This window comes from Rhinichthys klamathensis, unplaced genomic scaffold (genome assembly GCF_029890125.1).
Source record: "Rhinichthys klamathensis goyatoka isolate OS25496 unplaced genomic scaffold, OSU_Roscu_1.1 h1tg000378l_1, whole genome shotgun sequence".
NCBI classification, from domain to species: domain Eukaryota; kingdom Metazoa; phylum Chordata; class Actinopteri; order Cypriniformes; family Leuciscidae; genus Rhinichthys; species Rhinichthys klamathensis.
This window is the reverse complement of record NW_026606885.1, coordinates 201,842-225,091: the sequence shown is the minus strand read 5'-3', so window position 1 is coordinate 225,091 and position 23,250 is coordinate 201,842. Positions and strand designations below refer to the sequence as shown.

Below are 23,250 nucleotides of genomic sequence, written 5' to 3'. Positions count from 1 at the left end.
CATATGTTTTAAAAACATACATTCAAAAACATGTGTTTTAAAGAGGCATGCAGAGGTTTTACTTTACAAATCACAAACTCAAAATTTACTCATATTTGACGACTAGAGTGAGGTGGTCACATCTGTTTCCAAAGGGATATGTCATTTTTAGTCACTCTTGTTAAAACTATTTGTGCTTGTAGCCAATTCACTATCATTTCATTTCTCAACATTGTTCTGTCATTTATACACCTATATCTGTCATCCTCAAAATCCTTTTCCTCTCATTGCATATGTGCTCTGCAATGCTTCCAACCAGTCAAATGTATACAATGTTGAGAGGAAGGGCCATCAATGAGTTATTTTATGTGACGTGACCAGCTGCAGAAGGTTTGGAAATGACTAAACATGACATCTTGTGGTTAATTGTAACTGTAATGTAAGATTGAGAACATTGCCGTTATCATACTGTATTATCAGTAATTTAACTAATACCGGTCAAAAGTTTGGAATAATCACATTTTATTGTTTTTGACAGTCTCTTAAGTCTCTTATGCTCACCAAGGCAGCACATTATTTATTGATAAAAAAAATACAGTAAAAAACGGAATGTGAAATATTATTACTATTTAAAATAATGATCTTTCTCTTTTAAAGTGTTTTAAAATGTAATTTATTTATGTGATGGCAAAGCTAAATTTTCAGCAGCCATTACTCCAGTCTTCTGTCACATGATCCTTCAGAAATCATTCTTTTGATATTAATATCAAGACAACAACACTTGCATTCACCAGCTTTACTACTGAAAACGGAGCACCTCATTCCAGTACACGAGATCCAGAGGGCGGAGTTGGATCCAGATCTAAGGGGTGGAGATGGGTAGGATTAGGGGTGGGGTTAGGGATCAGGGGGTGGAGATGGGTAGGTTTAGGTATATGTAAGGTGGGAGGAGTTGGATCTGGATTCAATTCCTCCCTCTGATTTTTTTTTGTTCTGCAGTGAGGACCATCTCGAAAAAAGACCCAGAAGCCATCAATCATAGGGGTGTTGATTTTGATTTTTTATTTACTTGTTTTAAAGAACATTTTAAGTTCACATTATTTGCTCCTTTTGTTGATTTGTCACAAGCATCTGATACTGGAACATTATTATCTTTTATTATCATTCATTATTCTCATTATCTTATCTTAAGTACTGAGAGATTTCTGATTTTAGGATGTTAATGAAATAAGTTAAATCATTTGACACTATGATGTGCAAAAAGGAAAGCTTAAAAAAGAATGCTAGGAAACAAAAAATGGATGAACTTTTCCTTCAGACACGTTCTTCATACAGCCCGGCAGCAGTTTCTCAACCTGAGAAAAAAAAAGCAATGAATATGGAATGAAAGACACGATTTTGTTGTGATTAAGAGTTAAAAATAAATCCCACTATAAAGACCACCAGCCTGCTAGGCATGCTTAGCATAGTGGTCTAAGGTGGAGTTTTCAGCACGGAATATCAAATTATGTTTTTTATTCAAATGACAGGAAAGCTGAACGTACTGCAGTAGAGTCTGTTAATGCGTAGGATGTCATTGGGGCTCATTTGTTTAGCTTCACCAATCACAACTTTCGCATTCGGAACGGGAATCATGGTTGGCTCATTATTCCTAGAGAAAGCGTACCTAAAACCACACACATAAAGAAACAACAGTGAAAACGGTTTACTACGTTTTTAGCATGTCCAAATAATAATAATAATAATAATTCCCCAAAATTTCACTGAACTACAAGAACGCTTACCTTGAATAGTGCATCACAGAGTTGTAGTCATAGGGGGTAGCCAGATTGTTGGTGTCTACTTTACGGAAATTGTGCTGCTGTTCTGTTACACAGGCACAGGAAAGTATTAACGACTGAAAATGTAAACCTGGTAAAAACACAGTGAAGTTTAATCGAGTCTAGACTATGTAATAATTGTGACTAAATGTAATATGCAATGTTTTGTAATATTGCATTTAGTTTTCTTATTTTTTTGTTCCATTTTATCTTTTTTTTTATCTTTATCTCTAAGTCTTAATCACTTCTTAATATTAATTTACTTACTTTCCATTCTATATACAGTACTATTATATATACAATATATTATTTATATATTATATATTTTAAATACATATTATGTGTGGAATTCTCATTTTTAAAACTCATGCTCTGTAAAGGTTTGCCAGCAGAATGCCGCATAATTTCAAACATTTCTCCAAAGAATTTTTAAACAAAAATACCAGGAATGATGTTCTGATAAAGGATTTGGATGTGTTTGTCACGGTCACTGCGGTTCTGTTCATGATGGAACCCGAGAGCATGAAGGAGTTCGTGCTGCACAATTTGGTGATAGACACACCCAAAACGCTGGAGAGAAACAACCTGCCCTCCCCTTTGGCGCCCCAAATATGAATAGCATCTGTGGACCACATAACACATCAGGTTGTATATTTATCTGAAGGGAAAGCACATTTACTATAAAAACTGAAATTGAATAGAAAGGAGCCCTGAATCCAGAGATTTACCCAGAATTAGACTGTATGTGAAGAAAGTTCCTCTGTCCTTGATGAGGTACGAATCGAATGCAGGAAACCTCTGCAAAGGACTGCATACCTCTTTTAATCACACTTATGTCCTGTGGAGCTGTGGAAGAAATAGACTGTTGAACATAACATGTGGTACCGATGAGATGATATCTAATTTAGTTAACATTGCCACTTACAGTACTGGTTGGAGATGACGTAGGGCACATAGACTAATCCATCTCTGCTTCTGTCCCATTTGCACCCACGAGCGGTACATGGATCTGCATTCTGGAGCCCGCTTGGTACGGCGATGTCTCCAAACATGATCAAAGGCTTATCCAGTCCCAGTCCTGCGTGGTATAGAATAATGCACAATAATTCAGTATGTTGATTCTGGTGATATAATGTTTTAAAGGATGAGGTGAGCCAAGGAATCTGCCACGAACCGCTACACAAAAGATGTGCCTATATAGCCTTCAAACTCATACCTGCATGTTTGTTGGTTTCAATTATAGTTGACACTGGTATATCATCTTTCTCTGTGATGTTACCTGAGATGTGAATCAGTAAATTATTAATAAAACACTACAAAATTACAAGTTAGTTTTTTTTCTTTCTGGGCATCTTACCAGTCTTCCCAGGGATCTTTTCAATTAAATCCTGTTTTAGAATTTCAAACAAATGTGTATTAGAAACCAGTGGTTAGAAATGAAAAGCCGCTCCCATTGGGACGACGCTGATGTTATCATTTTACATTTCAGATATTGATGACATATTGTTGTCGGTTCTCACCTGAATAGTACGACTCTGAGCAGGAGCAGAGCTCAGGAGTAGAGAGATGACCACCACCAAGTACATGATGAGAGCTTTCTGAGAAAATGGTCTGAGTCAAACAGGGCTGACAGTTATATACTCCTCTGAGAGCCTTAACTTCCTTTTCTGTGCAATAACCCAGCCTTCATGAATCAAGTGCTAAAATACCATGGTTTAAAAGCAGAAATGTGCTTATACAAACGCTTAAATGAGTCATTGAGTTTAGAATTAATGATTTTTATTTGTGCTGTAATGTTGTAAATAAATTGTAGGGTTGATGTCTGCCAATCCACAAGAGGAGGTACCCTTTCCTATTATGGCTCCTAAAATTTTTAATATCTTTCATGACATTTTGCATTTCATCAAAGAATTTGGTCCATGTTGATATGAAAGCATCACGAAGTTCCTGCAGATTTGTCAGCTGCAGATCTATGATGCAAATCTACCATTCCACCACATCCCAAATGGGCTCTATTGGATTGAGATTTGGTGACTTTGGAGGCCATTTGAGTATAACGAACTCATTATGTTCAAGATATCAATTTGAGATGATTTGAGTTTTGTGACGTGGCACATTATCCTGCTGGAAGTAATCATCAGAAGATGGGTCATGGTGGTCATAAAGGGATGGACAGCAACACTACTCTTCATCAATACTCATGCTGTCTTGTTGCTGGCTCTGATGTTAAACAATGCTCAATTGGTGCTATGGGCTCAAAGTGTGGCAATAAAATATCCCTCACACCATTTCATCACCACCATCAACTTGAACCATTGATACAAGGCAGGATGGATCCATGCTTTCATGTTGTTTAAGCCAAATTCTGACCCTAGCATATGAATGTCGCAGCAGAAATAGAGACTCGTCAGACCAGGCAATGTTTTTCCAATTGCAACCTCAGTTTCCTGTTCTTAGCTGACAGAAGTGCCCCCCAGTGTGGTCTTCTGCTGCTGTAGTCCATCTGTTTCAAGCTTGAGCGTGTTGTGCATTCAGATATGTTCTTCTGCAGACATTGGTTGTAACGAGTGGTTATTTGAGTTATTGTTGCCTTTCTATCAGCTTGAACCAGTCTGACCATTCTCCTCAGGCATCAACAAGGCATTTTCACCCAGAGAACTGCCGTTCTTTATATATTTTCTCTTTTTTGGACCATTCTCTGTAAACCCTAGAGGTGGTTGTGCATGAAAATCTCAGTAGATCAGCAGTTTCTAAAATACTCTGACCTGCCCGCCTGGCACCAACAATCAGGCCACATTCAAAGTCACTAAAATCACCTTTCTTTCCCATTCTGATGCACAGTTTGAACTTCAGATGATCATCTTAAAGTGTACAGAGTGTATTAATGAACATTATTATATAATTTATTATTAATATAATACATAATTTTGCACATTTTATTTAAAAAATGTATCAACTTAAAATAAAATAAATATACACATTCCTTGTCTGTTAGAAATTATACACAGTGGTGTTTGTAATTGAGTGAAATAATATTTGATTATTTATTTATATATTTTTAAATAAAGATCCACTCTTGGGAAAACACTCAGCTCCATTTACAAACTAATTATTTCTATAGGTAAATGTCTGTAGACTGTTATTGAGACAGAAAAACAATCAACTATTTTTCTTCATATCTTTACGTTGTAAGCTGTTGGAAAACATTTTCAAACTGCAATCCCTCCCCACAGAAGACCACAAACCTGGTTTACAAAGAGGAAGCTTTTTTTTCTCTGGTCTACTGTTAACCAGATGTTGAGTCAAGTGATTGACCTTTTCTTCGTAAAGAGGATGTGGAAATATTTCAAAAGATGCCTTGCACAAACTATATGGTTCTATATTAATCTGAAACATTTGCTCCATCACATTTCACCATTTAACAGACCCTCATTTCAAAAGAAGAGGACCTTGCACAACCTTTCAATGTAGGAGACACTATATATGGCTTACAAACAGAAGGCTCGTCACCAGCTCACACACAAACCATAAGATAGACAAATATTTATTTATTTTATTCAGCTGTCAATCTCATCTACATGCCAAACTACCTAAAAGTTGCAACCCTCAAATGATTTAAAAACTGAATTAAAAACAGCACCAACTCTATGGTTTGTAAAATGACGCTAATCACAAACTCCTAAACTGAATCTGTAAAATATTTTGTCCTCCATGAGGAGTGAAATGTCATTTTTCAAAGTTTTCCAAATAATAACCCAGATAAAGTTTTGTCCTATTCTGAAAAATTAAACATGTATGCATACAAAATATAAATGCATTTCCTAATCAATGTAATTCAAAGAAGACAGCATTTTCACCCTATGCTGACAAAGCTTTCAGAATTGCTTTTAAATGAATTAATAAGAGAAGGAATGTCTTAAGACATACTGCAGTATAGTGTGTTAATACGCAGAATATCATTTGAACTCATTTTCTCAGCTTGGCCAATAGACACGTTATTGTCAGGAATAGGGATGATGGTTGGCTCTCTGTTCTTGGAGAAGGCAAACCTGAAACCACACAAACACTTCAGTATCAAACACAATCCAGACGCACACTTGTTTAGTAGTTACAACCCTAGCAGACGTTTTGGAGAAGATTATATATATATATTAGGGATGCACCGAATCCAGATTTGTGGGGTTCGGCCGAATCCACTGGTTAAGATTCTGCCGAATCCGAAACCGAATACCGAATCCTACTCTCATCCTCAGTCCATTAACAAAGTAAACACATTAATGAAGTAAACAACGTGGATTTTTAATTGTAAAAAAAGAAAGAAAAAAAAAGAATAAGCAACATTATGCATTTTAACAGCAGCGATGATTTGTATTGTTTAGAGTCCTTGCCACCATGAGACAAATTGGCATTGCAATTTGAACATGTAGCTCGACTTGTCTTGAATTGCCTTCTTTTGACTGAAAGTACTGCTAAACAACACTTTTTCTGCTCAAAAGTTCCATTTTCACTTTTTTCACAGCCTACTGCATTCGAACGGTCCACCTACTGTAACGAGTGGAAATAAGATGTGTCCCCTTTAAGCCTTTAAGAGCTGCGCGCTCCCTATTGAACTGTCTGCAGTCTGTATTGTATGTGCCGTGCGCCTCGAACACCCCAAGTATGCGAGTTATTTCTGTTTGATGCTCATTTTTATCTTATTTTGTTAAGTAACGCTGTGGACGGTAGAACGTGTGGCAGACAGTTACACGAGTTTGATTGCCAAAGTGCGAGTTGTGAGATGCCAGTCGCCTCCGTGAGTCCTCTTGACACAACGCGTACTACTACAGGCTTGTTTGACTTGAACTGGCGCTGTACAGACCGATCGGTTTATGACATCAAAGTACCGCGAGAGCATTTCAAAAGCATAAGGAGCCGTCTGCTCTCTATTCGCTCTGATGTCATACTGATGATACTCTGATGTCATTCACCAATCGGTCTGTGCAGCGCCGGTTCAAGTTGAACAAGCCTAAGGTAAACACCTTCCCGTAATCAACGGCAGGGTGACATCGACGTAGCGCGCGTAGTGCAAGCCTAGGGTTCGGTAGAAAAAAATTCTAAGGTTCGGCAGAAACCGAACCCTGTTAAAAAGCCCAATATTCGGCCGAATCCGAAACCGAATCCTGGATTCGGTGCATCCCTAATATATATATATACACTCACCTAAAGGATTATTAGGAACACCAATCTAATACTGTGTTTGCAACGCATTCTCATGCCAAGGCGTCACTAAAATGACAATTTTGACCATGCTTCAATATTCGACGCTTTAGGCACCCTTTAGCGTCAGTTACATGACGCGATCCTAGGGCGTCATCTCACTGACGCTTTACCTTTAGCTTCAGTTAGATGACGCGGGTAGGTTTAGGTCTGGGGTAGGGTTAGGATTAGATAGCGTCATCTAACTGACGTTAAAGGTAAAGCGTCAGTGAGATGACGCCCTAGGATCACGTCATGTAACTGACGCTAAAGGGTGCCTAAAGCGTCGAATATTGAAGCATGGTCAAAATGATTCCCAAGGCGTCAGTTTCATGACGCCTAGGGATGAGAATGGGCTGCCCCTTTCGCCTTCAGAACTGCCTTAATTCTACGTGGCATTGATTCAACAAGGTGCTGAAAGCATTCTTTAGAAATGTTGGCCCATATTGATAGGATAGCAACTTGCAGTTGATGGAGATTTGTGAGATGCACATCAAGGGCACGAAGCTCCCATTCCACCACATCCCAAAGATGCTCTATTGGGTTGAGATCTGGTGACTGTGGGGGCCATTTTAGTACAGTGAACTCATTGTCATGTTCAAGAAACCAATTTGAAATGATTCGAGCTTTGTGACATGATGCATTATCCTGCTGGAAGTATCCATCAGAGGATGGGTACATGGTGGCCATAAAGGGATGGACATGGTCAGAAACAATGCTCAGGTAGGCCGTGGCATTTAAACGATGCCCAATTGGCACTAAGGGAACTAAAGTGTGCCAAGAAAACATCCCCCACACCATTACACCACCACCACCAGCCTGCACAGTGGTAACAAGGCATGATGGATCCATGTTCTCATTCTGTTTACGCCAAAGTCTGACTCTACCATTTTAATGTCTCAACAGAAATCGAGACTCATCAGACCAGGCAACATTTTTCCAGTCTTCAACTGTCCAATTTTGGTGAGCTCTTGCAAATTGTAGCCTCTTTTTCCTATTTGTAGTGGAGACGAGTGGTACCCGGTGGGGTCTTCTGCTGTTGTAGCCCATCCGCCTCAAGGTTGTGCGTGTTGTGGCTTCACAAATGCTTTGCTGCATACCTCGGTTGTAACGAGTGGTTATTTCAGACAAAGTTGCTCTTCTATCAGCTTGAATCAGTCGGCCCATTCTCCTCTGACCTCTAGCATCAACAAGGCATTTTCGTCCACAGGACTGCCGCATACTGGATGTTTTTCCCTTTTCACACCATTCTTTGTAAACCCTAGAAATGGTTGTGCGTGAAAATCCCAGTAACTGAGCAGATTGTGAAATACTCAGACCGGCCCGTCTGGCACCAACAACCATGCCACGCTCAAAATTGCTTAAATCACCTTTCTTTCCCATTCTGACATTCAGTTTGGAGTTCAGGAGATTGTCTTGACCAGGACCACACCCCTAAATGCATTGACGCAACTGCCATGTGATTGGTTGATTAGATAATTGCATTAATGAGAAATTGAGCAGGTGTTCCTAATAATCCTTTAGGTGAGTGTATATATGTATATATATATATATATATATATATAGTGGGGAGAACTAGTATTTGATACACTGGCGATTTTGCAGGTTTTCCCACTTAAAATGCATGTAGAAGTCTGTAATTTTTATCATAGGTACTCTTCAACTGAGTGACGGAATCTAAAACAAAAATCCAGAAAATCACATTGTATGATTTTTAAGTAATTCATTTGCATTTTATTGCATACATCAGAAAAGCAGACCTTAATATTTGGTACAGAAACCTTTGTTTGCAATTACAGAGATCATACGTTTCCTGTAGTTCTTGACCAGGTTTGCACACACTGCAGAAGGGATTTTGGCCCACTCCTCCATTACAGACCTTCTCCAGATCCTTCAGGTTTCGGGGCTGTCGCTGGGCAATATGGACTTTCAGCTCCCTCCAAAGATTTTCTATTGGGTTCAGGTCTGTAGACTGGCTAGGCCACTCCAGGACCTTGAGATGCTTCTTACGGAGCCACTCCTTAGTTGCCCTGGCTGTGTGTTTCGGGTCGTTGTCATGCTGGAAGACCCAGCCACGACCCATCTTCAATGCTCTTACTGAGGGAAGGAGGTTGTTGGCCAAGATCTCGCGATACATGGCCCCATCCATCCTCCCCTCAATACGGTGCAGTCGTCCTGTCCACTTTGCAGAAAAGCATCCCCAAAGAATGATGTTTCCACCTCCATGCTTCACGGTTGGGATGGTGTTCTTGGGGTTGTACTCATCCTTCTTCCTCCAAACACGGCGAGTGGAGTTTAGACCAAAAAGCTCTATTTTTGTCTCATCAGACCACATGACCTTCTCCCATTCCTCCTCTGGATCATCCAGATGGTCATTGGCAAACTTCAGATGGGCCTGGACATGCGCTGGCTTGAGCAGGGGGACCTTGCGTGCGCTGCAAGATTTTAATCCTTGACGGCGTAGTGTGTTACTAATGGTTTTCTTTGAGACTGTGGTCCCAGCTCTCTTCAGGTCATTGACCAGGTCCTGCCGTGTAGTTCTGGGCTGATCCCTCACCTTCCTCATGATCATTGATGCCCCACGAGGTGAGATCTTGCATGGAGCCCCAGACCAAGGGAGATTGACCGTCATCTTGAACTTCTTCCATTTTCTAATGATTGCGCCAACTGTTGTTGCCTTCTCACCAAGCTGCTTGCCTATTGTCCTGTAGCCCATCCCAGCCTTGTGCAGGTCTACAATTTTATCCCTGGTGTCCTTACACAGCTCTCTGGTCTTGGCAATTGTGGAGAGGTTGGAGTCTGTTTGATTGAGTGTGTGGACAGGTGTCTTTTTTACAGGTAACGGGTTCAAACAGGTGCAGTTAATACAGGTAATGGGTCTCATTCATGAAACACGAGCAGAATTCATTTTTGTGTAAATCGTGTGTAAAGTGGTTCTGGCGTAAATTTTCGGATTCATTTAAATGTTCGTATTTTCCAAATGTTAGTTGGTACGAAAGAAATCTACACCTGCTCCCAGCCACGCGTAAATAGTGAGTTTAACATCTGAACGTTTTGCTCATTAATAACTAAGGCTGCATTTTAATTCACCTTAATTGGGTACATATTTACACAGCATTTTGAAAAAAAGATTATATATAGTAATTACATACGGTTTTTCTTTTTACTTCTGTGACTGTTTGATTAACAGATGAAACTCCATTAACTGCATCTGTAATATGCTGCCAAGCTTCCTTTTTCTAGGACCTGATACGCCACTATGTAGCCTACACTTGAAAATAAAATGTGGTGTTTTGAATGAACTTCTGATAATAAAACTTCGATTTCTGCATTTGAAATTTTTTTCCTTTTCATTCGCTTTTGAGAAGACATGTTGAAATCCTTTGTTTGGTGTCATAATATGATGCCCATATATAGTTGTCAGTCGGATTTAATGGGTGGGATTTATGTTAATTGAGAATGAGCGTGCACGCGCGTCCCATTTACGACTGATTGGAATTCATTAACACACACACACATTTCACTATCACATCTGACGTTTACGAGGTATTTGTGAATCAGGAGATGAGTTTTCGGGAAGGTCTCTTTACGTGCAAATCACTCTCATATTTATTTACTCGTATATTTACGAATGTTTCATGAATGAGACCCAATGAGTGGAGAACGGGAGGGCTTCTTAAAGAGAAACTAACAGGTCTGTGACTGTGAGAGCCGGAATTCTTACTGGTTGGTAGGTGATCAAATACTTATGTCATGTAATAAAATGCAAATGAATTACTTAAATATCATACAATGTGATTTTCTGGATTTTTGTTTTAGATTCCGTCACTCACAGTTGAAGAGTACCTATGATAAAAATGACAGACTTCTACATGCTTTGTAAGTGGGAAAACCTGCAAAATCGGCAGTGTATCAAATACTAGTTCTCCCCACTGTATATAAAAATATAGTTTTTGTGTGACTAAACTACAGCAAAACTTGCCTTCCATAGGGCATCACAGAGCTGTAGTCATAGGCAGTCTCTGGGTTCTTAGTCTTGATTTTGTCAAAGTTGTCCTCCTGCCCTATTACAGTGAATAGCAATCAAAGGAGAACAATATTCAGTCATATTAAAAATCAATAAATTCTCTAATCTCCTATTTCTGCTTAAAAACTCAAACTTTAGAGACTTTTCGCTGCATTTAACAGCAAAATCTTCTCTACCCTAATTGAGAAAATTTGCAACTACAATAGAACAAAACCTGCTGAAGAAATGTGTACCAATCAGATATACCAGGAATAATGTTTTTAAAAAAGGATTTGGACGTGATTGTCGTGGTCACTGCGGTTGTGTTCGTGGTGAAAGCCCAGCGTGTGAAGCAGCTCATGCTGCACTATATTCAGGGAGATGCATCCACCACGGTCCAGAGACACAGTCTGACCTCCAATGCGACAGCCCACAAAAGAGAAGCACCTATAGATCAGATCAAGCATAATGGAAGGATTCAAACAACACATGTAGAATTCAGTACACACACACTACAATTACAGTTCTCCTGGACGAACCTGCATTTACAGTATGTGGCTTCCTCATGCCAGTATCAACCAGCAGGAAACAAGCCTAGAGCGTCACCCACTTCCCCATGCAGGCATAACATTTACAGTACTGACATAAAATCATACTATGTAAAGCCTTTATTCGACTAAATGTAGTTGAGTTTAACTAATTTAATACAAAACGAAATGTAAATTTAAACAGATTCAATCTGAAGTGTACTAAGCATGTGGCCATTGTTCCTGTTGATAGACAGTTGTAGGCTAGCATAATAATTTGATTTCATGGAACATTTGCATTTTACTAAACAATATTGGGTTGAGTCTGCAGTAAATAAATCTGTAAATCTTAAAAATCACAATTTATACAGTAAATTTTTAAGCACAAATATAGAGCAACAGCAATTGTTTTATAAATAAAAAACTTATTTTTACCCTGAATTAGACTCTATGTTGATATAGTCCCTCTGATTTGTGCGAGGCATGAAGCGAATGCAGGTCGATTCCTCAAAAGATCTCAAGCCTTGAAAAATTACATCCTTCTCCTGGGAGGCTGTTGGAGAATTCAGATATGAAAAATGGCCTGAACAGTTATGTTGTAGTACAAGGTTGAGTGAGCTAAGAGCTGTCACTCACAGTATTCATCAGAGATGACATAGGACACAAGGACTTTTCCACTTTTGCTTCTCTGCCATTTGCACCCACGAGCTGTGCATGGATCTGCTATTTCTAAGCCTGTTGCTACAGCGATGTCTCCAAACATGACCGAGGGCTGATTCAGTCCCTCTCCTGTATGGTATAAAGCACAGAAATTCACTCACTCTGCTTGTACAGAGAAGGAACAGCCCTGGAGTGCTGACAAAATTACAAAAGTACTAAGATACAAAATAAGATGTTACGTTCCTCATCAAGGATAGTTAATAATATTATTTCCTTTCATCTCTTTATTAATGATCAATGTCCTCTCTTTATTGAGCGGCTGACATAAAAACACATTCAACAAATAGCATGTCCGCTTACCTGCATGTTTGTTGGCCCTTTCGATTATAGCTGACACAGATTTAACATCTTGTTCAGTGCTGTTATCTGAGAACCATTGTTAGTTTATTAAAGCGTTAATAAAACAGTAAAATATAAAGATTTTAATTATACTGCTCATGGCCAAAGTCATATTATTGAAAATAATTTCTTACCAATCTCCTCAGAGCTCTTTCCAAAGATATCCTGTAAAAAAAAAAAATTGAAAGCGTTCACAGTGGGAGGCTGCTACTGATATTGCTTTCCATTTCACCTATTACCTATGTCTGTTCTTACCTCAATAGCACGACTCTGAGCTTGAAAAGAGCCCAGCAGAAGACAGATGACCACCATCAACAGGAACATCATGAAAGCTGTTCTGGATCCTTTACAGATACATGTGGGGCAAGGAAATTTGTTATTTATAATGGAAAAGTAAATGGGTATATCAGACTTAGATTTTGGTGTTTGCTTTCATTCTTTCTTTTTTTTGGTAAGTGGAGATTTGCCCCGGAAAAAAAGCTGGATTCTCCTTTTCACATAGGCCTATATGTGGCCTATATGTGCATTATGATTGTTTAAATTATCTGTCAGTTAGATCTTGATAAATCACATTTGCATTCTGAAATGTAAACTGAAACATCCTCTGATCACCCATATTATAAATATTTCTGTATATATCACACCTGTTGAATAAGAGATCAACAGAAAAGACACTCACCTCACATTGGTGTAAATGTTCAGAATGACTCCAGCTCCCTGCTTAGTCTCTTAAATGCTCTCCATTCAAATTTAATTCCACCTCCTGTCAAATTAGAATGTACAGACAATCTCAGACGATTTATGAAACCACTTAATTATCCAGAGATGTACAGATAAACAGTTCTGTCTGATGAAAGAGTAGCTTGAGCACCAGGCTTATAACACATAAGCATTAACCCATTCAGTCCAATACTGCATCAAAATTATAAACACATTTTAACTTTATAATGAGAAATCAGCTAAGATTTCACTGGTCTTTTATCCTTTTAACAAAACAAGGCATTGTGATACAGTTGTTCAGAGTGCATCAAACAAAGAATAACAACAACAACTAAAATATAGAATGAACATGTATGTAAAAATTTAAAAATAAAACTAATAATAAATACAAATAAATAAAAAATACTGGGATAAAAAAAATGCAATATAATATTAGGGCAGTTACATGAATTTGAAAAGCTTTTAAAAATTATTGTTTTTATAAGCTTTTTGTTATGTGATCTCATGTTTGAAAAAGTTTAGAAGTATAGTGTGAGATTGGTGTTATAAAAGGTAATATATATATATATATATATATATATATATATATAGTTAGTTTTGTCGTATAAAACTTTGCGAAAATAATTAAAAGATTAATAATATAAAAACAATTTTCAGAAAAATATGGGTTTTGAAAACGAAGTAAAATGTCACGAGGTTCCAAACTAAGAGTTCTGTTTAATTTTTTTGTCATGTCTATTTTAAAGTGAGTCAAAAAAAAAATTTAAGAAGGGGAAACACAAAAATAAATGTTCCAGATCTTCAAATGATGTTACAAAAAGTAAATTTATCACAAACAGTATGAATATATATCTACCAATGGCTGCATTTACAGGATAACATCTATGAATAATTGTATACATTATTTTTTACTTTATTAGAAACAACATATTGATAGTAATGTCCAAATGCTGTGCAATCACAAATGCTGTGATTTACATGGAGGATTGGATCCGACATTAAAGGAATTTCTTATAAAATTGTTATTAAAACCTTTACTAAAAAAGGAGAGACCATTTACAAAAAGTTAAGGATTGTAAGGTTGTATTATTAATATATACATCTGAGAATCTAGTTAAGATTATTATGCCATTGGGGATGGCCTTTAATACTTTGTTAAATTCTTTTTCATTTACTTCGCTGGTGTCTTTGTTTTCATAAATTATGTAAAGAATGTTTTAAGCCTAAATACAAAAGTATTATAAAACAGAAACGTGAAATTTAAATATTTAAAATTAAAATATAGACCTACAGCATGTATGTCATGAAAATTGCAAAGTTTAAAGCTACTCTGAGCTGAGTGGCGTAGTAAGTCAGTCACGGGCCAATATGCAAAATAAATTGAACGGGCCCCTCTAACCCCGCTCTCCAAGTAGGCCTACTTCGAAGAGACATTTATAGACGTTCACTGTAGCACATCAAAAATACCACACAAACACACACACTACCCAAGAACATTTCATAACCAGAACGGAACAAAAAAAAAAATCTAAAATAACCTAGGCTCAGCCAATGTCAATAATAGATTAGGCCAAGGCGACTGCATATGCAAACACAACTGATCTTGACACAGCAGCCAAAAATGTAAAAGCACAAAACTTTAGTTGCATTCTCTAAGCCTTTTCGGCAAATTCATCCACGATGTCCTTCCTTCATTGGTGTTTAATTCATGGCTTCGTGCATTCTCAATGAAAAAGATTGTCTGTTCTGCGACATGGTACGCCTCAATTTTGTAGTTTTTTTTTATTAGCTTCAGTTTTGAAAATGAGCTCTCTGCTGAAGCAACAGTAGCCTAACCTCTCACACCGTCTATTTTTAATTTCGCGCGGCGATACAGCGCTATTAAAAAAAAAATGACAAATAGCTACACACAAGAAATTACTGCACATGACACATGCATACAAAAAAAATATTTATTGAGGCCGGCCCACGAATTAAAAATGAATTCCCTCGATGCTCGATCTATTGGGCGGTGGGCCCCCAATCGGTCCGGGCCCATTTGCACGTGCCCTACATGCCCAGGCGCTGCCACTGCACTGGCTGTCTGGGCCATATTTTAGTGCAGCATTGATAAAACATTGCCTGTTTACGCAAACTTTGAAGCAGGCACAGAACTACATAAGGCAGTCCAGCTCTGGGGCAGCCTTTACCTCGACTATGTAAATGAAAAGAACTCTCATTGCGTTGTTCGATCTGTTCATAAAATACTTCCATTTTACTTCAATGAGCATTGCGCAACGCAGCAGGTACCCAGACAACTCACATAGGGCTAATTTCTCTAGCATACAGCTAGCTGTGCCTGTAATGTGATGTAAGAGTGCGCCACCTGCCGGCCCGGATAACGAAGAAAAAGCTTCCAGTCAGGTGATCAATGTAAACGAGGAACGTCATCGCTTGTTGCCATGTCCGCTTTTTTATAAGCGACTTTGTTCTTGTTTTTTAATAAGTCACTTAAAAATATAGGACATTTGATGCGGTTTTTTGCATTATTTTTTATTATTATTATTCTTTCCCGAAAAGGGTATTACTTGGGTACAGCACGAAAGTATGACCGACCACTGTCGTCACCTGCGGTTCTAGGAGATTTCTACATAATATCATGATTAATCCCCTGAATTTGTTTTAGCTTTCTCCGGCCCCTCACTCACTTACCCCCATTATATGTCTACAGGTTTGTTGGCACGGGCGAGAGAAAAACATTAATTTCATTAGATGGTTGTAGGCTGAATGCGAAACATTTGTTATTTTTGGTAAAGTATTAAAGGAAATCTGGCAGTCATCGTCTGTGCAAAAACTGAGACTGTTTAGGCCTATTGTTCGTGAGGAAAATTGCTTATTTTAGGCTTAGATTGTAATACTTTTTTTTTTCTTTTTTTTTTGAGATCTGGCAACATTGTTTTGTGCGTATTACCAACGCTCAAGGCCCAACCTCTGTCAAGGAGGGGGACGTTTCGGATTGTCTTGGTAATGGCGGACACATGTGGCCAAGTCCTCCTTGGGTCTGGACTGACAGTCCTTTCCCACCCTCTTATGTACATCAAGGTTTTAGTTCAGGTAAGATTTACATATTACACGCAAAAATGACAGCAGCAGCAAGTTCTCGACTGCACATGCGCTGCTGTCGAGCAGTTTCGATAGCATGTTGATAAATGTTAGCCAGTTGGTTTGTTAACAGTTAGCTACCTGTTTATATGGTAATATTTCCTTCTCAGACACGAGCATTTTTGTGTGCAGTACTGTGTGCACAGGGATAAAGGTGTTAATGCTCATTATTAACTGTTTTATCAGCGTTACTGACCGCTGTCTATCTAATGTGTGAGTTAATGCTCTGAAAGGTCAACCTTAAGGTCTGTCAGGAATAATTTTTATAGCAATTTTAGCACATATACCAACAACTCATACTTTTGTAATGTATAACTTATGCCCCCTGGAAACAACGCGAACTGCATATTCACATCAGTGTCTGGTGTCATTCAGGGTTGTGGTAAAGCAAGCACGTCTGTCTTTCTGGGCATTGATTAAGGTTGCTGCAGGTTATTGTAATACCAGTAAGGCGGTGTGCTTTACATTTACACTGTATTGCAGTCTGATAACAAATGTATCTATGGTGTAGTAGGCAAACACAGATGTCACCCCATTTGTTTTGTGTAAAAGTGGAAGAAAATTGATTCTGCTAAATAACATAATAAGCCTTTTCTTATTTTTAAAATCTAAATGAGGTTTATATACCCAATTTCACATTGTTTACTTCTGATATATTGTGACATGTTTTCACAGTATTTTAATATTATAAAAGACTGTCTTTCTTCCAAGTCAGATATTGTAACAATACTACTGCCTCGTGTCTACATGTTTACTTTCAGGGACATTGAAATATACTGTGTATCAATTTCACACCTGTCTTTAATGGCACACTAACTTATTTGTATCTTTGCAAATATAGGTTGGACATGAACCTCTTCCTCCTACTCTAGGCAGGAATATGTTTGGTCGACAAGTGTACCAGCTTCCAGGGCTCTTTGCATATGGTAAGATTAAGCGAATGGTTGCTTCTACAGTGTGTATACATTGCCATTCATCTATAAGGTCTCCAATATAATTAAAAAAAAATCTGAAAAATGCATGCATTTCTTATGCTTTCATTTATGTCTTTCAGCCAAACACATCATCAAAATCGATGGGAAATCAGGCCTGTTTAAGGGTCTCGCTCCAAGGCTTTGTGCTGGGACCATTGGCACCATTGTCCACAGTAAAGTCTTGCAGGTATGAAATGCACACCAGGTTCTTCAGAGGTTTATTTCTTGTAGACCTCTTTGATAAGAAAGTGTCTGCTAAGAACAGAAATGGAAAGGAATTTTATCATACAGAATATGCTAAAAATGTATTGATTGTAGGAAAGATACCAGAGAACTTTTAGGATTGTTGCATGTAAATTAAGGCTGGAATACACTACTTTTCCCCAGATTTCCCCCCTCATTTGCCGTCTGAATGTGTAGCGGGTAGTTGATGAAAGTCATAGCCATTCACCAGATTTTGGGAAGTAGGAATTGATTGATTTAGCAGAAAATTATGTAGTGTATGATGAACACAAACTGTATATTATTATCATTATTATTATTATTATTATTATTTAATTGTTTTTGAAGCTTCTGACTATGATTCCATTCATTTGGAGGTCTTCAAACATGTTTGATATTTTTAGCTGATTTTAGAACTCATTGTTTTCATATCCTATAGCAACGAGGCACATGTTTGAGTTTGTTGTGTTTTTCGAATGGCTTGAAAGTCTGGAAGTTCAAGGATTACACATCCTGTCGTTTAGTGTATGATGCCCAGTTTTCTCTGTAACATTAAGTCAGCAAGTGTATGATGCCTTTTGTAAAAGTAATGTTGCGTATTCCAGCCTTTAGTTAGGTTTCTGTAACTTTGATCTGTGCAGTGTTACTGGCTGTGCTGTTCAGACTGTTGCAATGTGACTTTTGTAATTTTCTGGCTGGGCACAGTTGAGCAGAGGTTATTTATACTTTTTATCTGGCTCTAACCTTTTGTTATAACCCACAGAAGTGCCAGGAGGAAAAAATTGAGGTAGGAACACAAACACATGCATGTTTGCAGAAGTATTATTTTAGTGCTTCAGTCCAGCACATGCTCTCTCTTTCTTTCTTTCTTTCTTTCTTTCTTTCTTTCTTTCTTTCTTTCTTTCTTTCTTTCTTTCTTTCTTTCTTTCTTTCTTTCTTTCTTTCTTTCTTTCTTTCTTTCTTTCTTTCTTTCTTTCTTTCTTTCTTTTAAACTTTGGCAGTGATATAATAGCATGCATCTCATTTCTTCGCCCTCTCAGATGGTGAAAAGCAGCCAGAAAGCAGAGGATGGTTCTCTGCAACATGTAGTAAATGAGGTGAGACGCATAAAGCAGAATTTCAGACTGGGTCTTATGCTGCCTTGTATGTAAGCGGAGGCCTGTTCACATGGTCACAAGTCTGATGTGACTGAATGACACGTGTAGAAAATATTTCAAAACAAGCTGTCATGTTTGCACATTGTTGTCTGAAATCTGAAATGTTTTGTGTGTATTTTTGATGTTTTTTTCTACTTTCCTTTCATTTAATTTATTCTCTCAGACCACTAAAGAGATGATTGCACGCTCATGTGCTACAATTGTCACGCACCCTTTACATGGTAAATACAGTTAATACAATAAGTAACATGTTTTGTGATTTGAATCTCACTTTTCTCTCAATCTGTGAATGTCACTGTTGTCTTTTTTCTATGCAGTGATCACTCTCAGATGCATGGTCCAATTTATTGGTAGAGAAGCCAAATACAGGTCAGTCATTTTCTTTCTACTGGGATTTCACGATTTCTTCTCTGCATCACAAATTTCATCTTTTTTTTTTTGTTTGTTTCTTCCAGTGGCGTCTTTGACTCCATAGTTACCATCTACAGGGAAGAGGGAATGCTGGGTTTTTTTGCGTAAGTGCAATCAGTTTCAAAATCAGTCAAACCTCACAAATGTACTAGTCATTTTAAGTGCTAAATAAATAAAATATTGAATGGGTTTGACATGAAACATTTTCCTGAGTGTTGTCAGGCAATTTTACAACTGATCCAAACTATCTTTAACTTCACTGTTTATGTGTTTGTCAACCCACAGTGGCCTCATTCCTCGTTTACTGGGTGATGCTCTTTCCCTGTGGATCTGCAACATGCTTGCTCACTTCATAAACACATACACTATAGATGACTCGGTATGTAAACACACACACAAACTCATGTATGAACAATAAAGCATCTGGAACCTAGATTTGTACAAATATTCAGTTTTATAAGTATGTGAGATACTTTTCATTTTTCTGTATTTGTTTCATCATTGCATAGTGTTCTGCTAGAACAACAGTTGTACATATGTAGCGATCATAGTTGCATTGTGTATGTAAGTCGATTATCCTGTTGTGCCTATCTCAGACGAGTCATACAGGAGAGATCAAGAACTGCTCTCAAGCTGTGACCGGGGTAAGTCATCTGACACGAGCTATTCACATGATCACTGGGAAGCGCAAAGTATCGTTTGATTCTGTTTTGATACCACCCTCTACAAAGCATGTGAATCATTCGCATATTCTACCAAATTTTGAGCTAAGAGACTAAATAATGTCTGTCAATCAATAGCTCACCAGTAATTTTACTCACAGCACTGATATATTTTGTGTACTGTCCAGTAAGCGCTTAGAGCACCTACTCATTAGAAGACTTGGACTGATGGAAAATAATGCCAAGCTCATTTATCAAGGCGTGGAATAAATGGAAGTGTTTTTCCTAAATTAAAATATAGAAGTAGAAAACATAAGACAATTATTGGTTTTTGAAAACCAGATGACAGCTGAAAGAGTTAATTGGAGAAAGATGTTTTGCTTTATATATGTGGGTCTGTGTTTGTCTGGCGAGTAAAAAAAAAAAAAAGTACTAGCCAATGGTGATTCTATTTTTAATGTGTTGGTAGAGGGTTGTTTTGATTGTCTGAATAGGTTTTGCTATTGCTCTCATTCTAACATTTTTTTTTTTTTTTTTTGTGACATTTTCTCAGTTTTTTGCAAGTATGCTGACGTATCCATTTGTATTGGTGTCCAACCTGATGGCAGTAAATAACTGTGGGTAAGGGATTTTGTGTGACTTGTGGAAGCATTTGTGAATGGCATTAAAGGAGATTTGCATGCCTAGTGAGTCAATAGTCAGAGATCTGGTTTCTTAGCTTCATGAGAAGCTTTTAATCTTAAACTTGTTAAACGCTTTCACCTCATGATCAGGTTCTGTAACTATAGTTATCAATTACTTATCACACTACTTCTACTGGCATGTAGGCTACCTGTATTTTCTGAACTAATCCTTACCATATTTAAGATTAATGCAGGTATACAGATAATAATTTGTAAGTAATGTTTCTCCTGATCTGACCCAGGCTGGCTGGAGGTCTGCCACCTTATGCTGCCATTTATCCCAACTGGCTCCACTGCTGGGGTCACCTGAGCCGAGAGGTGAGCAGTTTTTTTTTAAATGGGGATTCGAGTTTTGTTAACTGTTCTTGAATGTCTCCGTTCTTCTGCTAATGACCATCTAATGTTAATTGGAATCTGACTAGGCTAATCGAGTTAAATGTCTAATAGAATTAAAGCACCATACTACTGTAGTAATGAGTTTAACTACGTGACTGCATAAAACAACCAAAAAGAGTTTTATTCTAGTCAGCTGGATCTGTTTCTCCTGTTGCTGAAGTTGTTTCTCTTGTCATCCAAATAAGTTCATCTGTTGACTGGATGAGTGGCAGAACATCTTTAGCAACAGAGAAGAATATTTTGTTGACCACTATGTCTAGAAGTGACCTACTACCTACCTAAAACACTTCACAGATTTATTAGAAATTGTTACCATTTGAAGAAACTGTCAGATAATCTAATTCTGATTCCCCCCTCTCTCCTTGTGTGTCTCAGGGCAACATGAGCAGAGGCAACAGTCTGTTCTTCAGGAAGTTGCCTGCCGGGAAGATGTATGCCATTGAGCAGAAGAGATTTTTTTGAATGAGAAGCTATCAGCATAGTCTATAATTATGATAATATAATTGAGATGACCCACAAAGTTGGACTCCAAATCCTTCGTATGCACTTGTTTAAGACGACAAACTTTTTTTGATAATCAGTCTGCATCAGCCTCCAGGATTATTACTGTTAATTTTATCAGTACCTTTTCACTACATTGTGATTTGCATTGATTTGAAAACATGAAGAGCTTTATTTTAATACCCAGGGATTTGTATACATAACCAAGTAAAATAAATCGCAGTATAATTTCAGCGACGCACTTGAGGGCGCTCTTGATTATCTGTGCCCCTTAGAACTGTTTTATTTTTTTGCTCGACCATAATGCTCGTCAGTAATTATAGATCTGTGTTTGTCTCTACTGGTTCATGCACTGACTGACTGACAGACAAGAAATTATCTGTCCTGTTAATAACAGACTTACTTGTGTTTATGTGAGAGGAAGTTTATGCAACACTTTGAGCCACTGTATTGTCTACCTGATGTGTTTAGCATAACTTTGCTGAGCTTGACCGTCACCTTGGTAATTTTGACACATAAGCCTCTGTGGCTTCATATCAGTGAGTGAGTTTTGGACAGTGTTTGGTGTGGATGTCGACTTCCACCCACATCTCCATCAGAGCTTCATTCCAGTCAGAAACAGTTGAAATTTTTATTTCTAACGACATTCAAATGGACCCAAATAAATGTGAGAATGCTTTTTTTGGTCTTTGTGTCTTAACTGTCCATCATCTGCACAACAGACTAGTGCTAAACATACAACAACTATCTGTAACATTGTATTTCTTTCATCTTTAATTTTATTGTCATTGTGCAGAAAACAAATACAGGGCAAATGAAATGCAGTCTAACAAGAACTGCAAATAGCATATTATTTACCTATGATGCGAGCAAGAATATGCAGGCGGGGGATGATTTATTAAATAGTTATGTATTAGCAATTATGGATTTAACAATGGGTCTTCAACAGGGGGTCTTGCCAATTGGTTGATAATGTAAAATGTTTGCGGGGTGAAAAATGCATTAAATAAAATTATTAGTATCAACCAAAGCTAAGCTGAAGTAGTTAAGCTACATTTTTAATTGTCATGTCTACATTGAGTATTATGTAAAACGTAAATGAAAGGTACATTTATATGGCTTTGTACATCAATATGCTTTTTTTGGCTACATTTACTGCACTCAGATTTTTTTTTTTTTTTTTTTTGGTCAAATTGGATCAGTTGGACATTTGATCTGAACTCTCTTAAAAAGTACGATTCTTTTTTATTTGTAAAACTTACTGAGTGCTGCTTATTCTGTCTCTCTATCCATCAGTACTGGCCTGAAAAGGGTTTTAGGGTGTACTCACACTAGCCAGTTTGAACCGTGCCCGAGTGCGTTTGACCACCAAAGCGCGGTTCGTTTGACTAGTGTGAGTGCTCCGAACCGTGCCCGGGCGCGGCTCGATTAGCCGGCCCTGGCCCGCTTGGAAGAGGTGGGCCAGAGCACGGTTCAGTTGGACTCGGGCGCGGTTCGCATGCAGTGTGAGCGCTAACCGTGCCGGAGCACGGAACAGGACGCGTGGCGGCATGGTTTTGCGACGCTCCAAAACCAACACAGTCCGTAATCAAAGCTGCAAAGTCCTTGCTGCACTTCAGCTGGTACCTTGCAAACCTCCTCATACGAGCAGCACGATTACGTGAAAATGTTCGCGCCACTAAGGCGACGCATCTGTTTAACAACAGGCTGTGGACCACCGTGGACCAAACGACACAAAATTATCCACAAAGAAAACA

General features: G+C 38.1%; 3 protein-coding genes across 4 annotated transcripts; 1 reads left to right on the top strand and 2 right to left on the bottom strand.

The window, feature by feature from the left end:
* Positions 1 to 1,015: 1,015 nt before the first annotated feature.
* Positions 1,016 to 3,423, bottom strand: npsn (nephrosin). 2 transcript variants are annotated; one of them, XM_056233829.1, is made up of 9 exons: positions 3,320 to 3,423; positions 3,157 to 3,187; positions 3,016 to 3,078; positions 2,725 to 2,877; positions 2,528 to 2,645; positions 2,243 to 2,421; positions 1,764 to 1,845; positions 1,524 to 1,645; positions 1,016 to 1,334 (listed from the first exon to the last, which is right to left on the bottom strand). In XM_056233829.1, the coding sequence occupies exons 1-9, from the start codon at positions 3,383 to 3,385 to the stop codon at positions 1,330 to 1,332; spliced, it is 819 nt and encodes a 272-aa protein (XP_056089804.1). In that variant the 5' UTR covers positions 3,386 to 3,423; the 3' UTR covers positions 1,016 to 1,329. The 2 variants fall into 2 exon arrangements, with proteins under 2 accessions (XP_056089804.1, XP_056089803.1); XM_056233828.1 differs by having other exon boundaries at positions 1,016 to 1,328.
* A 1,995-nt stretch (positions 3,424 to 5,418) lies between these two features.
* Positions 5,419 to 13,406, bottom strand: c6ast1 (six-cysteine containing astacin protease 1). The gene is given in 10 exon segments (XM_056233832.1): positions 5,419 to 5,848; positions 11,017 to 11,098; positions 11,308 to 11,326; positions 11,328 to 11,487; positions 12,003 to 12,120; positions 12,204 to 12,356; positions 12,588 to 12,653; positions 12,761 to 12,791; positions 12,882 to 12,970; positions 13,306 to 13,406. Coding segments are annotated over 9 exon segments (834 nt in total). The 5' UTR covers positions 12,954 to 12,970; positions 13,306 to 13,406; the 3' UTR covers positions 5,419 to 5,715.
* A 2,889-nt stretch (positions 13,407 to 16,295) lies between these two features.
* Positions 16,296 to 22,172, top strand: mtch2 (mitochondrial carrier homolog 2). Its single transcript, XM_056233827.1, has 13 exons — positions 16,296 to 16,439; positions 17,329 to 17,413; positions 17,542 to 17,648; positions 18,447 to 18,470; positions 18,724 to 18,780; positions 19,004 to 19,061; positions 19,158 to 19,209; positions 19,296 to 19,355; positions 19,537 to 19,630; positions 19,848 to 19,895; positions 20,467 to 20,534; positions 20,839 to 20,914; positions 21,368 to 22,172. The coding sequence occupies exons 1-13, from the start codon at positions 16,353 to 16,355 to the stop codon at positions 21,452 to 21,454; spliced, it is 903 nt and encodes a 300-aa protein (XP_056089802.1). The 5' UTR covers positions 16,296 to 16,352; the 3' UTR covers positions 21,455 to 22,172.
* The last annotated feature ends 1,078 nt before the right edge of the window (positions 22,173 to 23,250 follow it).